The 15,454-nt window shown below is 47.1% G+C and overlaps 1 protein-coding gene across 3 annotated transcripts in view; it reads right to left on the reverse strand.

Moving 5' to 3' along the window:
* mon2 (MON2 homolog, regulator of endosome-to-Golgi trafficking) overlaps positions 1-15,454 on the reverse strand; it is a 48,666-nt gene that overhangs the window by 23,993 nt on the left and 9,219 nt on the right. For all 3 annotated transcript variants that reach the window (XR_009527193.1, XM_060060357.1, XM_060060356.1), the window contains exons 4-14: positions 10,126-10,257; positions 8,959-9,088; positions 6,865-6,962; positions 6,319-6,444; positions 5,479-5,706; positions 4,629-4,753; positions 4,059-4,198; positions 3,513-3,660; positions 1,908-2,098; positions 1,138-1,219; positions 208-389 (exon numbers count right to left, since the gene is read on the reverse strand). Coding sequence is in view for 2 of the 3 variants with exons in the window: in XM_060060357.1 (XP_059916340.1) it covers positions 208-389; positions 1,138-1,219; positions 1,908-2,098; positions 3,513-3,660; positions 4,059-4,198; positions 4,629-4,753; positions 5,479-5,706; positions 6,319-6,444; positions 6,865-6,962; positions 8,959-9,088; positions 10,126-10,257 (1,582 nt within the window). In the remaining variant the exon portion in view is untranslated. The remainder of the gene's footprint in view (positions 1-207; positions 390-1,137; positions 1,220-1,907; positions 2,099-3,512; positions 3,661-4,058; positions 4,199-4,628; positions 4,754-5,478; positions 5,707-6,318; positions 6,445-6,864; positions 6,963-8,958; positions 9,089-10,125; positions 10,258-15,454) is intronic.

The following is a 15,454-nucleotide window of genomic DNA, read 5'->3' on the forward strand; positions in this document are numbered from 1 at the left end:
GAGAGAGAGAGACAAAGAGAGAGAGAGACACAGATATACAGAGAGACCTTTGCAGAGACAGAGAGACAGAGACCTTGACAGAGAGACAGAGAGAGACAGAGAGAGAGAGAGAGAGAGAGAGAGAGAGAGAGAGAGAGAGAGAGACAGAGACAGAGACAGAGACAGAGACAGAGAGAGAGAGAGAGAGAGAGACAGATGGGGGCAGACCTTTGCTGTAGAGGCTGGAGGTGTTGCTGTTGAGCACGGTGAGGGCGTAGTGCGGCGGCAGCGAGGCCTTGCAGATGGCGGTGATGAAGGCGTCGCGCGGCGTCACCAGCCCCAGGCGGCCGCACAGCGACGCCATGGTCAGCTCCGCCTTCAGGATGTTCTCCGTGGCCGTCTCGTCCGTGCTGGCGGAGGCGGAAGGCACAAGCTTAATGACCATGTGGTAACTTGGATGTGGAGCTGATGGTACAAACAGCTACATAATTTGAAGGAGGGACCTTTTAAGTGATACCGGCCATAGGCATCTGCAGTGGGTGTGTGTGCATACCCATGCACACTGCATTTGTACAACCACGTTGATTTACTCTCCACTAGAGTACGGTATTGCCAGGTCCCCTCACAATTCAATTCGATTCTTTAGATCTTCATTCGAGTCGATATCGATTCGATATTGATCCAATTGCTTCGATATCGATTCAATAATACGTGCAGATGACAAAAATACCTAAATATTATTTAGAATTAACCATTTCAAAATGAATTAACAATCACTATGCTTTAACTAGCTAAAAGGGAATGCACCATTGTATAGTATTGTTCCTGAGCTAAACTTGCAGCACAAAAGTAATAATCATAACATGGACAAATGTAAAAGGGCATGTACATTTAGGCATACTTTTTTTTCAATTGCAGTGCATTGATGAATCGATATTTCTTTACCCAGCCCTACTCTCTATACTATCTCATATCCGACCTATTTACTAATATCTTGTATGTACTGTAGTGCTTCTCTTATAATGCACTGTATATATCCTTAACTGTTTATATACTGTTCCTACCGTCTATACGCCTGTATAATCTAACGTTGCGTTTCAAAGCTGTGTTGTCTGCGTGTGCGTGTGTGCGTGTGTGCGTGCGTGCGTGTGTGTGTACCTGGCGTCCAGCAGGAGGGACAGGGCCGCCAGCAGGCCGCACCAGCAGGCGCTGACCATCTCCTCCCTCACTTCTTGGCAGCCTGGGACCGACGCAACAGTGGGGTTATGGTCATGTGGCTTTGTGAACCCGTACCGCAGAAGAATGGCTGCAACTCATTTGTTATCAGCAGTTTTCTTCATTCGACGTGGTATGGAACAGAGTATGGAACAGAGCATTGTTCAGGAATGCAGGAATTGTTTTGGCCACTGGGGGGCAGACGGGTGCTTGCGCTCCCAATTCGTATTCGAAAATCCTTGCAGACCATGTGGCTTAGTTAGACACCATGCATTGACACCATCAATATCTGACAATGTATGCAATGTCAATGGAGTAAATTATGAACAAATTGGTAATAACTGCGAAGGCTGCGTATGGTTAAGATTAAGATTACATAATACTTTATTAATGGAGAAGGAGATTGTTATTCCCACCATTTCTCTGCTCAAGATCCAATAATAATATTAATTCACATACAGAATAGAAATTGAATAAAGTAAAAATACAGACATTAAATACAGATAATAAAGAAAAGGCTATATAAATGTCAAACATAAAAGAATACGCGTTTAAAACACAAAACGGTCATCAAATCTAAAAAACACGAAAAGCAAGCAACCAAATGCCTCAAATGCGGAGACAAAACACTGGCCCCTTGAACACGAGCCATTAAGACGCGACAGAGACAGAGACAAAGTGTCACGGGGCCGTGGTGTCACGGGGCTACTCACCGGGCTGGGGCTTCCACTGCTTGTCGGGGTGGACCTCCCGGTGCTGGCTGGCCTCCTCCTCCTCCCGGCCCAGCTCCCGCTCGATCATGGTGGTGATGCCCCGCACCAGGTCCAGCAGCGCGCTGAAGGCCACCGACATGGCGTAGCCCTCGGGGATGGAGGGGGGCTCCACCTTGTCCAGCATCTCCAGGCTGTGGGGACGCGAGACGGGGGTTAGCCTCGAGGGCCCTCGTGGACCCGTGCGAAACTGGACCCCTGCCCCAGAACCCGTGCGAAAACCGGACCCCTGCACCAGAACCGGTCCACGACGGACGGGAGGTCCGTCGTGGACCGGTTCTGGGGCAGGGGTCCAGGTTCGCACGGGTCCGTGTTGATCGAACGCGGTCGATGGAAAGAGTGGATCCCAAAGAATGAGTTATTTTTCTCAGAAGACGTTTTACTGTGTGATGTTTTGTCCATCTCCGAACGGAAACATTTTCTGCTTCATCTTATTGGTGCACTGGGCTGTATTACTGAATTGCATAACAGAAATGCAATGAAAACAAGCCGACAAGTCAAGTTTTCTGTCCTTCAGTCAAAATGAGTACGTGTTTGTATTAAGGTTGAGTTAAAGTGTCTGTTAACACGACAGATACGAGACTTAGAGAACACAGTTAAAAGGAAATCAATGTTTGTGTATTAGATAACAAGTCTATGGTATCCTGGTAGCAGCAAATGCTTTGCTACTAATGCATTTTCTAGGTACAACCTTGGAATTAATACATTGAGATCAGCACACAGCAAGCAATGACTATTTATGTGCCAAATCAATTCATTAGTAAAAACTTTATCCTAGCTGACGAAAAGGGATCAAACTGAATAAAGTCTGATCAAGATCAAATCAATGTGTTCACGTTGAGATATATCCTATTATCCAACCTTCTATGATAACCAATTACACCCATGTTCTCTCTCAACTGGCACTGGTCCTAATTACAGCTAATAAGCACTCTTTAGCAGAGAGAGAATGATAATAATATAAGAGAGAAAGACAGTGAGGGAAAATGCATTGGATTTTTGGACTATTTCCTTTTTAAATTTTGATTAATCAATTTTTGTGCTTTGGCAATGAGAATGCCAATGAAACCCTGTGAATCTGATAGAAAGGGCAGGCAGACAGACAGACAGACGGACAGACAGAAGGGCTGCACGATTATTGCCAAAATGATTATCATGATTATTTTGATCAATATTGATATCACGATTTACCACGATTATTCATTGTAAAAAAAATCTTTCGGATTTCTACCACCCCCTAGTGGTAGGAGCCACACACTGTGCTCAGCGGCAAATTGCCGCCAGGCCACGCCCCCCCTGCTTTTTCAGGCTTCGCGCCGCCGTGGGCAGGATGGATCACGCAGTCGCAGACATGTGTACAGGGAGCGCATGGTTTTGCTTTGCAGCGGAGGTAGAGCGTATACTGCATGGGCGGGGCTCGTTTCGTTTTTCTTTTTCTTGCGGATGCATTATTTAAAAAAAATATCGCGAGAACACTACGTGTCATCGTGCGATAAAAATTCGATATATTGTGCAGCCCTAACAGACAGACGGGTCAACCATGCTTACTAGGTGGCCTTGGCACTGCCCTGCACGCTGACGTTCATGAGGGGGATCCAGGTGCCCCGGTACTCAAAGGCCGCCTGGGTGGGGACCCCGCTCCCCGCCACCCCGGACCCGGGCGCCCCCTGGGAGGCACCTTGGGCCCCGGCAGTGCCTGCACACACACACACACACACACACACACACACACACACACACACACACACACACACACACACACACACACACACACACACACACACACACACACACACACACACACACACACACACACACACACGGGTTTGGTTTGAGAGAGGTACATAGAATCAAAGCAGAAAGCTGGAAAATCGAAAAAACGTATAACCAAGTTCACATAGAAGGAGAGAAATTAAGTAAAGAATGCAGCATAAAGATAAAGAACTCCACTCTACAGATCCACACTTTCACATGCATTACCAAATTCCAAACGGCTCCTCCAACATTCTTTCAAGGCCTATCTAGACATCATGCCTACTCCAGACAAGCACCAGGGGATGTGTCCGGGTACAGGGGGGGGGGGTTGGGTCTGACCTGCGGCTGTGTTGGCGGCGGCTGGGTTCCCGGCGTTGGGAGTGATGAAGAGGGACTGGATGAAGGAGCCCAGGGCGTTGACGATGTCCCTGAACACCTTGGTGGAGTGGGGCTTCATGTCGTACGACTGGCAGAAGGACCTGGAGACGACACGCACGTCGTTCAACACTATAGTCATCTCCTCTCGTTATCCAAAGTTATCCAGCTCACAGTGAGTTCGCGTTTTTCTTTGTATCCACAATATATATCTAAAAAAAATAAGGGTAAAGACATTTAAAAGCAATCTTCATTGAAAGTGTTTGGTCGATTTTTCTGACCGAATGCATCATTTATGGATCCCCTCCCTTTTCATTTAATCTTGTTGATTCTCACTGGGAACGGTTCCCGCTACAACGTCCAGACCAACAAGTGGGACTTATTCCCCCAGTGGCCATCTTGGTTCTCGCACTAATTCCCCCACCGAGCTATCGTTTAGAAACCAGACGGCCGCCAGCCAGGTGAATAAGGCCCGTGAGCCCAGCTGATGACAATAAGGGATTAGTGCCGTTTCAATTGTCCTCTGCAGCTCACCGTAGCAGATGTGGATGAACACACAGTCTGTGCACCGACTCGACGGCCACCGCTCTGAGCCACTGGGGCTTCTCTCCGTCCAGGAACTTCACCAGCAGAGACAGGAAGATCTCACACTCTGTCACCTGCGACAAAGACACACACACGAGCACAAGCACACAACGCACGGCTCAGTTCCCTCTCAAGTTGCAGACACCGCGGCGACTGTACGCTTGCTGCCCCCCTGCATAATCACCGTGAAGCCCGAGAACCGTCCAATGAGCCATGGACCATTTCACACCTAATCACACGTCGTCTATCGCTCGCTCTCGCTCTCACTCTCTCCCTCCCTCCCTCCCTCTGTAAATAAATCCCCCCTGGAGCATTGAAGGCAGCTGGTTTGAGTCGATGCAGGTGGTCTGGGTGGCAGGGGGGGGGGCGGCCACCCCTACTAAATCTGACGGTCGATAGGATTTGAACTTCACAATCTTGTTGTGAGACTGGCGGTATCCTCCACACAAATTGTTTTGACATTTTCTAACGTTCTTCAACAACCCCCTCCACATTTTTCAGATCTTGCATAATACAATATTCTATATAACATTGTATTAATATGTTTAGTGTACGAGTTATAGTGTGTGTAAGTATGTTTGTATGCATTTCATCTATTTGTTTGAGCATGTATCTTGTAGATTTGATCTTTTTTGCTAAATGTATACAGGGCTCTCTTGGAAAAGAGTTCCCAAACGCGATAAGACTTCCTGCTAAAAATAAAAGGCAAAAAAAAAAAAGGACACAAATACAAATAAGACATCATGCCTGGACCCGACAGTGGCGGTCGAAGCGCGGGGGGGGGAGGTGGCCGTCTCACCAGCAGGCTGTAGAAGTGCTTGATGAGGACCGAGACCACGCGCAGCAGCCTCATGCAGATGGGGAAGTAGGGCTTCTCCACGGGGGGCGGTGTGGCCGAGCTGCCCCCGCCGCCGCCGCCGCCGCCGCCGCCGCTGCTGCTGCCCTGACGGAACTTGATGTTGGGGGAGAACAGCTTGATGACCAGGGGGCAGACGCGCTCCTTCAGCAGGAAGCTGAACTCCTGGTGCTGGGAGAGAGAGACACACACGACAGGCCGAGGTTGTGATTATTTCTTTATTTCTTTCAATGACCCACCAGAGCTGCACCCATGCATCGAGATTCAACTCTCAGAAGACTTTCAGTGTTAATTATGACCGATGCCTTAAAGGTTGTATCAGCGATTCTAGGCCGAAACACAAATGATCACATACATCCGATCATTCCTCACGATCCGGTAGCTGCTGCTGCCCCCCCCCCCAAAAAACACGTCTCTGTAGACAGCCTGTGCACACAAAGATCGCACACAAAAACAAATGGTACTACCGACCGCTCAAAACCAAAATAACTAGTATTGCAACCAATTACTGACGAGGGATGGGTGTTGTGGAGTTGGAGAGCTGGCTCTGTTTGTTTGGGATCTCACTTCCCATACCCACAGAAGTGACCTCACCCAACATTGCTGATACAACCTTTAAAATGGCTCCAGTGTAACCAAAATAAAAGAATGCTCAGAGTTTATGTGACATCGATGAAAACGAATGCACAAAGACCATTTCGTATAGACTGTATCCGTCGCCGATCAGTGAATTAAAGCGCTTGTCGCATCACGAGGTTTAAAGTGGGGGCGGCTGTGAGCTACCTGTAGGAAGACTCCGGGGAAGTCGTTGAGGACTGACTCCAGCAGCTCCAGGCCGAAGGTCCGGGTCATCTCCGTCATGCCCACCAGCCAGTAGGGGGCGTCTGCGTTCACTAGCTGGCACAGGTCCTACACATGCAATGACGCACAGCCACGTTCAATCACACGCACATTAATTAGGCCTGGGAAGATTTATATGTGAGGAGGAGACCTACAGTCTTGAAGTGTCTAAGAGAGCTACAGTATTTAAGTGTGTAGTTTCATGGTTTGATCTGGGTCTCTTTGATCATTTATTATGCTGTGCAAAGCGGAATAAAACATTAAAAGGCTCACTCTTTTGAAGAGGTTGTGTCATTGAGGAAACACTCAATAACCCGCAGAAATCATTGCTATACTGTATTTTCGTGGTGATAAGAGGGCAATCAGCGACTATTTCCGTATGGTAGCACACACTTGGCTTCAATGAACATGACTCCCTCTGCTGATAAAAATACGGATTATAGAAATGTTGAAGTGAGGTGGAGAGCTGGCCCCCCCTGGTGGCTGTACCTGGAACAGCATGTAGGCGTCCTTCGCACTGGGCCTGAGAGTGCTGACAGACCGCCTGTTGGTGTTGCCCTGGATGGGTGGGGGCTGCTCCATGATACCTGCGACGAGAGAGGATGTGAGACAGGGAGACATGGGGAATGGGTCATGTGAGGGAGAGAGAGGGGAGAGGGAGACATTAGATGTAACTTTATTAGTTTTAATAGCTTTTCATAGTAGACTACTTAACATTTTGATTGTATTTAAACGTTAACTTTTTTTATGGTCTAAGTTCCCACGGCAATACAGATTTTTGAATAAAGCAGAGAGGAAAGAGAGCGAGAGAGAAAAGAGAGAGTGAATGGATGGAGGAATTTTGATGACAGATTAATTGGGGTTGGATCTGCATGGATGGATGGGTGGCTGAAGGATGAGTGATGAGATCAAATAGATGAACGGGAGAAGGGGCGTAAGGAGCTGAATAGACGGACTACAAAAGATGAGGAGAGATGGACTACAAAAGATGGAGGACGTGGGCTGTCTGTCAGATTTGACACAGCTGCAAACACATGGCTGGGGAGACACCCACATTCAAACTTGGAGATCGGAACAACCAACACGCCGAAACAAAGAGCATTGAAACCCCTTACACTAATTCACACTCACTGATTACCTTTGAAATTTTCACTCTTATTATAATAATAAATAATTAATACTTCAATATTTTTGGATGGTGCGGCAAATTTTTGTCTCATAACTCGGAGAGTGGTTGACAATATGCCCGTTTCATTTCCTGCTGTACTTTCTATTGTATCATTTGAGGAGTAACAATTCCTGTCCACTCCACCTCAAAACTATAATTTGTGTGAGCAATTTTCCCCGGATGGAGCCAAACCATGAGAGCCCCGAAATGCCTACCTCCGCGCTCGAGGTAGCTTCCTCCACCAGGAAGCTCAAAGTGGGCGAGGAGGACAGGCCAACAAAACATACATGGCGCCTCATTATGCATGCATTAAAGTCAAGACTTGAGTCACAGGACGGAGGAGGAGAGGAGCTGTGTGTGTGTGTGTGTGTGTGTGTGTGTGTGTGTGTGTGTGTGTGTGTGTGTGTGTGTGTGTGTGTGTGTGTGTGTGTGTGTGTGTGTGTGTGTGTGTGTGTGTGTGTGTGTTCCATGGTAGATATTGACAGACAGGTCAGATATTGACAGAGATAGAGAGGGCCTAGCTGGAGAAGGGAGGCAACACAGCTGGCAGTAAATGACTTATTTATCCCGAGTTGTGTTTATGCACTTCAACAAAAACACGGAAGAAAAGAAGTCTATCATCTGTGAATTGTGGTGGTGCACACAACCACACACACACACACACACACACACAAACACATAGTGTGCACGCACAGCCGACAATTACACCGCATGCTGGTGGAATCGTATTAGTTTGGGCTGAGGGAGTCTCTTAATTGCCATTTTGATCCTGCTGTTGTATAATTGTGTTTACAATATGCTACACGTGAACCTCCTAAGATGGCGCAATTTGATTGGTTCACTACCTCCTAAGATGGCGCAATTTGATTGGTTCACCATCTCGGGATATTGGGCAATATCCCGAGATCGAGATCTCAAATCCGGGATATTGCGAGACGGTTGTCTCGTCACGCTGATGAAAACGAATAAACCATGTCAAAAAGTGTTATCGTGTTTATTTTTCGAGTGTTGACATGTAGGTATGTACTAAAACAATTCTTCGCCGAAGGCGAGGTGATTAGTGGGGAATAGCCCCCCAAGACCGAATAATTGTTAAGTATCGTACCCCTCCATTCCCCAGCCTGTGTCTATCAGAAGCAGAATAATGGCTCGGGTTCAAGCCCCAGTGGGCACAGGCCGACTGTTGGCAACCGTGGATCGGCTTCCTTTACTTGAGGACAAGGAAGGCGGGGTCTAAACAGCTGAACATTAAAAAGTAACGAACAGAAACAAAACCTTTGAATACACAGTTCTCCATGAGCACCAGCTCAAAGACTAATGATCAAATCAGACTTCAATATCGACACCCCCTGACCTCAACGTGAAGGAAAACTGAAAGAGAAACCGAGCGTGTGCAGACGACGGCGCCCGCTGACCTTTGAACCGGTCGTCCTCGGCGACCATCCTCTCGAAGACCACCGTGACCACCTGCCGGACGGTGGCGGCCGCCGTGTTGTTGGTGATGGTGTCCTTGGTGAAGTGTAGCCGGAAACACAGAACAATGGCCTGGGGGGGGGGGGGGGAGACAGCGACAAGGGCAGGGTGAGCCCCTTGTAGTGCGGCCTGCTAAGCTAATGCAGTGTGTGTGTGTGTGTGTGTGTGTGTGTGTGTGTGTGTGTGTGTGTGTGTGTGTGTGTGTGTGTGTGTGTGTGTGTGTGTGTGTGTGTGTGTGTGTGTGTGTGTGTGTGTGTGTGTGTGTTAGCCACGAAGGCAGTGGGTGTGGGGAATGACCGTGTAGAATTGCCAGGCTGTTTGACTACCAGCCAAAAGGGGCGAGTGTGTGTGTGTCCGTGTGCGTGTGTGTGTGTGTACTATTGGAATGTCACTGAGGTAAGAATGATGATGGCAATTAAGGTTACTAATTGTCTAGACCTACAAGTATGTGTGTGTATGTGAATGAGAGAAAGCAAGAGCCATAGAGAGACCGAGAAAGACAGAGCGAGACAAAGGAAACGTGAAAGAGTAGATGGCACGGACGAAAAGTGTGGCATGCATTCACTTGTGTATGTTTATGCATATGCGTTGGTGTGTGTGTCTGTGTATGTATGTCTATGTCTATTCATGTGCGATTGTGCGTGTGTGTACAGTATGTAGGACTGAACTATTTGGGGAAATAATCGAATTGCGATTATTTTGACCAATATTGCGATTGCGATTTAATGTGCGATTTTTATAATTGATTAAGTTCCTTATGTTGTGTATTATTCACCAAAAAATGTATAAATCATTCTTTAGCAGTCAACATAAAAACTGCTCTTCCCTTTAGGCCAGGTCGATGCGTTGAGATTAATTTATATTATAAACTTCTATATTTAACTATTGAATTGTAAAATAAAAATAAATGATTCATACTGATTTCCAGTCAGTAACGACAACAAATCACTATTAATTTATTTTTGCAGCGCACCGGTATGCAAATGATTGCGATTTGCATACCAGGTTCAATTACATCGCGATTTCGATTTGTATTTGATTAGCCGTTCAGCCGTAATGTCTATGCATGCATGAATGTGCCCGTGTGTGTGTGCATGTGCGCGCGTCACCTTGGACAGGATCTCGTCATGCACCACGGTGTTGGTGGTGAGAAGAACCAGGACCGTCTGTAGCAGCTTCAGCTCCTCCAGGCCGTTCTCCATCAGCTGCCACAGCATGTTGATGATGTTCCCCGCTGCCGCCTGACACACACACACACACACACACACACACACACACACACACACACACACACACACACACACACACACACACACACACACACACACACACACACACAATTGACATTTACATTCAGCAGACGCTTTTATCCAAAGCAACTCACAATAAGTACATTTGTCAGAAGAGAAACAATATATCGATGTCGCACTTTCAGATACACACATAAACACAATACCCATTTTGAACACTCTGTGCCAATGTTACATAGTGTACCTTTAGGCTACACAAATGCCTCCACAGCAGATGCAAAGGATCGATGACGAAGTAAACAGGCTGCTTGTTCTCTGTAGCATTTTAAGGGAATCTCTAGCGCGTTCGGTGGTGGTACAAGCAGTCGTATTTATTCCTTTCTCCCTTCCTTTGTTTTTACCGTGTGATACGTATCGCGCACGCACGCGCACACGCACACACACACAGCAGCAACAGCTGCAGCATCCTAACACAAGCGGACCAGCTGGTGGGGCCAGCTGAAGTGTGGACGTCGACACGCGTCTCCGTACGGCTGAAGCGCTGCAGGCCAAAACCGGTCAGCTACGTGTTGACGGGGACCGTCTCCGACAACACCAGCCGCCACCCTCTGCGATGCTCTCCTCTCGGTGGCATGAAGCGTGACACACCAGCCAGCGATAGCACCACCAGATCATCTAATCTGTACAGAGTAGCTGAGCCACTGCACATATTCATACATATAGTGGATGAGGGGTCTCACGCACGCACACACACACACACACACACACACACACACACACACACACACACACACACACACACACACACACACACACACACACACACACACACACACACACACACACACACACACACAATGTGAGGCGCTTTGGGTGTCTGCATGAACGGGGACAATGTTGCATTGGATTTGTTGTATATATGTTGTTTACAGGAAGATTAAACAATGACATTCTTAAATAAAGCAACTGTGCATGAAAAGTCCTCTAATGGGACACATCCGTTATGGTACGAAAAACCTACACATACAAAATATATAATTTTCAGAGATTTTATGCTTCAGTGATGTCCTCCTTCGAGAGGATGAAAAACGTGCGCCCTGTACTTCTACCGAGACGAGCCATGACATCAAGGCACAACCACAGCCAATCCCAGGCACACACTATCCCACCCAGTGGCACAGCATCAACACCTCCACAATACAGGGTGGGGGTGGCAAGAGACAGGTACCTACACAGTGTTCTTAATGAAGCCACTGCAGTCTTGATTCGTATCGCTGCAGTCTGGAGGGCGTTTGTCTGTAGCGGTTTGTCTTTTCCTGCTACTTATCCAAAGCCCATTGGAGCAGTCAGAAAACTTTTCCACTTTGGAGCCACCATGCATCACCCCGGCTTCCCACCCCCCCACGCTTCACCGGTTTGTCGTTTAAGTTGAATTATTCACCGTCAGACGCAGTGCCCGCGACGCATCGGCCATCTGTACTAATCTCCATGTTAAATGAAGATCATTTGTTGATGAATGCATCCGAGAAAACAAAATCCTAAAATATGGGAACCATATGGCACATGGGTTATGGGGGCAAAAGAGTCTGGTGGTTCAGGGGATTTCGACTAGCAACCCCAGTGTCTACCCATAGGCCTCCAGGAGCAAGGCGCCACGCCCCCTACTATCGTATTAACTACCGGTACATGTTTCCGAATCAATACGAGACTTGTTGGGTAAAAGTGTCTGCCCACGACTACATTGTCCACCCTAGTAGTTTTCCATGCTGTGGCGACGTAAGGAGATAACATACGTCAGCAGTGCGGTTACAGCTCGGAGCCTACTGCCCTGCAGATCCTTCATCACAGAGCCCTACGGAGCCGCTCGGTATCGTACCATCGCATCTTCTGCTCCGTTAACCCAATGAAACCAACTCCTCTGGGGCTTCGGTGGTTTTTTTAAGACGAGAGACGAGAGAATAAATGGCTGTGTCGTCCTCATGACAAACTATCCGACTGAACCCCCCTCAGGCAGGACCGCATGCGAATCGATCACGGTCAGATGGGACCCGGGTCTATCCGGTATGCCTGGGGATTCTGGGTAACGCCTCGACCAATGACTGCAAGGCCATGCCTTCCTGCTGTCAAAAACAGCCATCTGAATGCTTTTCGTTGTGTTATCTTGTGTACGGATGCACCCATCTGAATGCTTTTCGTTGTGTTATCTTGTGTACGGATGCACCCATCTGAATGCTTTTCGTTGTGTTATCTTGTGTACGGATGCACCCATCTGAATGCTTTTCGTTGTGTTATCTTGTGTACGGATGCACCCATCTGAATGCTTTTCGTTGTGTTATCTTGTGTACGGATGCACCCATCTGAATGCTTTTCGTTGTGTTATCTTGTGTACGGATGCACCCATCTGAATGCTTTTCGTTGTGTTATCTTGTGTACGGATGCACCCATCTGAATGCTTTTCGTTGTGTTATCTTGTGTACGGATGCACCCATCTGAATGCTTTTCGTTGTGTTATCTTGTGTACGGATGCACCCATCTGAATGCTTTTCGTTGTGTTATCTTGTGTACGGATGCACCCATCTGAATGCTTTTCGTTGTGTTATCTTGTGTACGGATGCACCCATCTGAATGCTTTTCGTTATGTTATCTTGTGTACGGATGCACCCATCTGAATGCTTTTCGTTGTGTTATCTTGTGTACGGATGCACCCATCTGAATGCTTTTCGTTGTGTTATCTTGTGTACGGATGCACCCATCTGAATGCTTTTCGTTGTGTTATCTTGTGTACGGATGCACCCATCTGAATGCTTTTCGTTGTGTTATCTTGTGTACGGATGCACCCATCTGAATGCTTTTCGTTGTGTTATCTTGTGTACGGATGCACCCATCTGAATGCTTTTCGTTGTGTTATCTTGTGTACGGATGCACCCATCTGAATGCTCTTCGTTGTGTTATCTTGTGTACGGATGCACCCATCTGAATGCTCTTCGTTGTGTTATCTTGTGTACGGATGCACCCATCTGAATGCTCTTCGTTGTGTTATCTTGTGTACGGATGCACCCATCTGAATGCTCTTCGTTGTGTTATCTTGTGTACGGATGCACCCATCTGAATGCTCTTCGTTGTGTTATCTTGTGTACGGATGCACCCATCTGAATGCTCTTCGTTGTGTTATCTTGTGTACGGATGCACCCATCTGAATGCTTTTCGTTATGTTATCTTGTGTACGGATGCACCCATCTGAATGCTTTTCGTTGTGTTATCTTGTGTACGGATGCACCCATCTGAATGCTTTTCGTTGTGTTATCTTGTGTACGGATGCACCCATCTGAATGCTTTTCGTTGTGTTATCTTGTGTACGGATGCACCCATCTGAATGCTTTTCGTTGTGTTATCTTGTGTACGGATGCACCCATCTGAATGCTTTTCGTTGTGTTATCTTGTGTACGGATGCACCCATCTGAATGCTTTTCGTTGTGTTATCTTGTGTACGGATGCACCCATCTGAATGCTCTTCGTTGTGTTATCTTGTGTACGGATGCACCCATCTGAATGCTCTTCGTTGTGTTATCTTGTGTACGGATGCACCCATCTGAATGCTCTTCGTTGTGTTATCTTGTGTACGGATGCACCCATCTGAATGCTTTTCGTTGTGTTATCTTGTGTACGGATGCACCCATCTGAATGCTTTTCGTTGTGTTATCTTGTGTACGGATGCACCCATCTGAATGCTTTTCGTTGTGTTATCTTGTGTACGGATGCACCCATCTGAATGCTTTTCGTTGTGTTATCTTGTGTACGGATGCACCCATCTGAATGCTTTTCGTTGTGTTATCTTGTGTACGGATGCACCCATCTGAATGCTCTTCGTTGTGTTATCTTGTGTACGGATGCACCCATCTGAATGCTTTTCGTTGTGTTATCTTGTGTACGGATGCACCCATCTGAATGCTTTTCGTTGTGTTATCTTGTGTACGGATGCACCCATCTGAATGCTTTTCGTTGTGTTATCTTGTGTACGGATGCACCCATCTGAATGCTTTTCGTTGTGTTATCTTGTGTACGGATGCACCCATCTGAATGCTCTTCGTTGTGTTATCTTGTGTACGGATGCACCCATCTGAATGCTTTTCGTTGTGTTATCTTGTGTACGGATGCACCCATCTGAATGCTCTTCGTTGTGTTATCTTGTGTACGGATGCACCCATCTGAATGCTCTTCGTTGTGTTATCTTGTGTACGGATGCACCCATCTGAATGCTCTTCGTTGTGTTATCTTGTGTACGGATGCACCCCCTCGAACCCTTTCTTGCTATCTCACTGACTAGTGAGGTACAAAAGGCTTGAGGTGCTGGCTCAAGGTCGGCTTAGCTCAGCAGGTAGAGCAGTTGTCTTGTAACCGAGAGGTTGCTAGTTCAATCCCCAGCTCCTCCTAACGGATTGTTGATGTGTCCCTGAGCAAGGCACTTCACCCTACCTGCTCCTGACGAGCTGGCTGTCGCCTTGCATGGTTGACTCTGCTGTCGGTGTGTCAACGTGTGTATTAACCGATGTAAGTCGCTTTGGATAAAAGCGTCTGCCGAATGCCCTACTTTTTGCTTAACATCAATCATGGATTGTAAACAACCATACTGCACACGAAAAGGAGGTCTTATAGGCGTTCCTAGGAGGGCGCACATTGGAAAAGAGAGTGGATCACGACAAACAACGGTTGTTTTTATATTTTGCATGCAGCTAAGTGCTACATAAATCTTTTGGTTTTTGCAATGGACCTTGTATTTGACATATTTGGAATCATTTTACAAGCCTTGCTGAAGAATCTTGTTGATGATGGATGTTCATTGGTTGTGTACAACCAAGTCCTCTGACGTTTCCCTCCCCGCCCTGGCTGAAACATCTGCAGCTGGTTACGAGACCCTCTACCGCAGTGAGGCAGTGCACTACGTTATAGTAGGGTTCGGTTGTGTTAGCACATCATAAAACGTTCATTTTGGTTGTAATCCACACACAGAGCCTCAAAGACTAACCCTTTGGAAAATAAGCATCTGCAAGATGACTCAAATGACATTCGAAAATGTAAATGTCAGTTTAAGCTTTATCCAAGCCGGCTAGCCATCGAAGGGCGGACTGCGGGGAGAAAAAGTAAGTGTTCAGCCCTTTCAACGGGAGTCATCCTGTTTTGAAAAACGTCA

This window comes from Gadus macrocephalus, chromosome 9 (genome assembly GCF_031168955.1).
Source record: "Gadus macrocephalus chromosome 9, ASM3116895v1".
Lineage (NCBI taxonomy): Eukaryota > Metazoa > Chordata > Actinopteri > Gadiformes > Gadidae > Gadus > Gadus macrocephalus.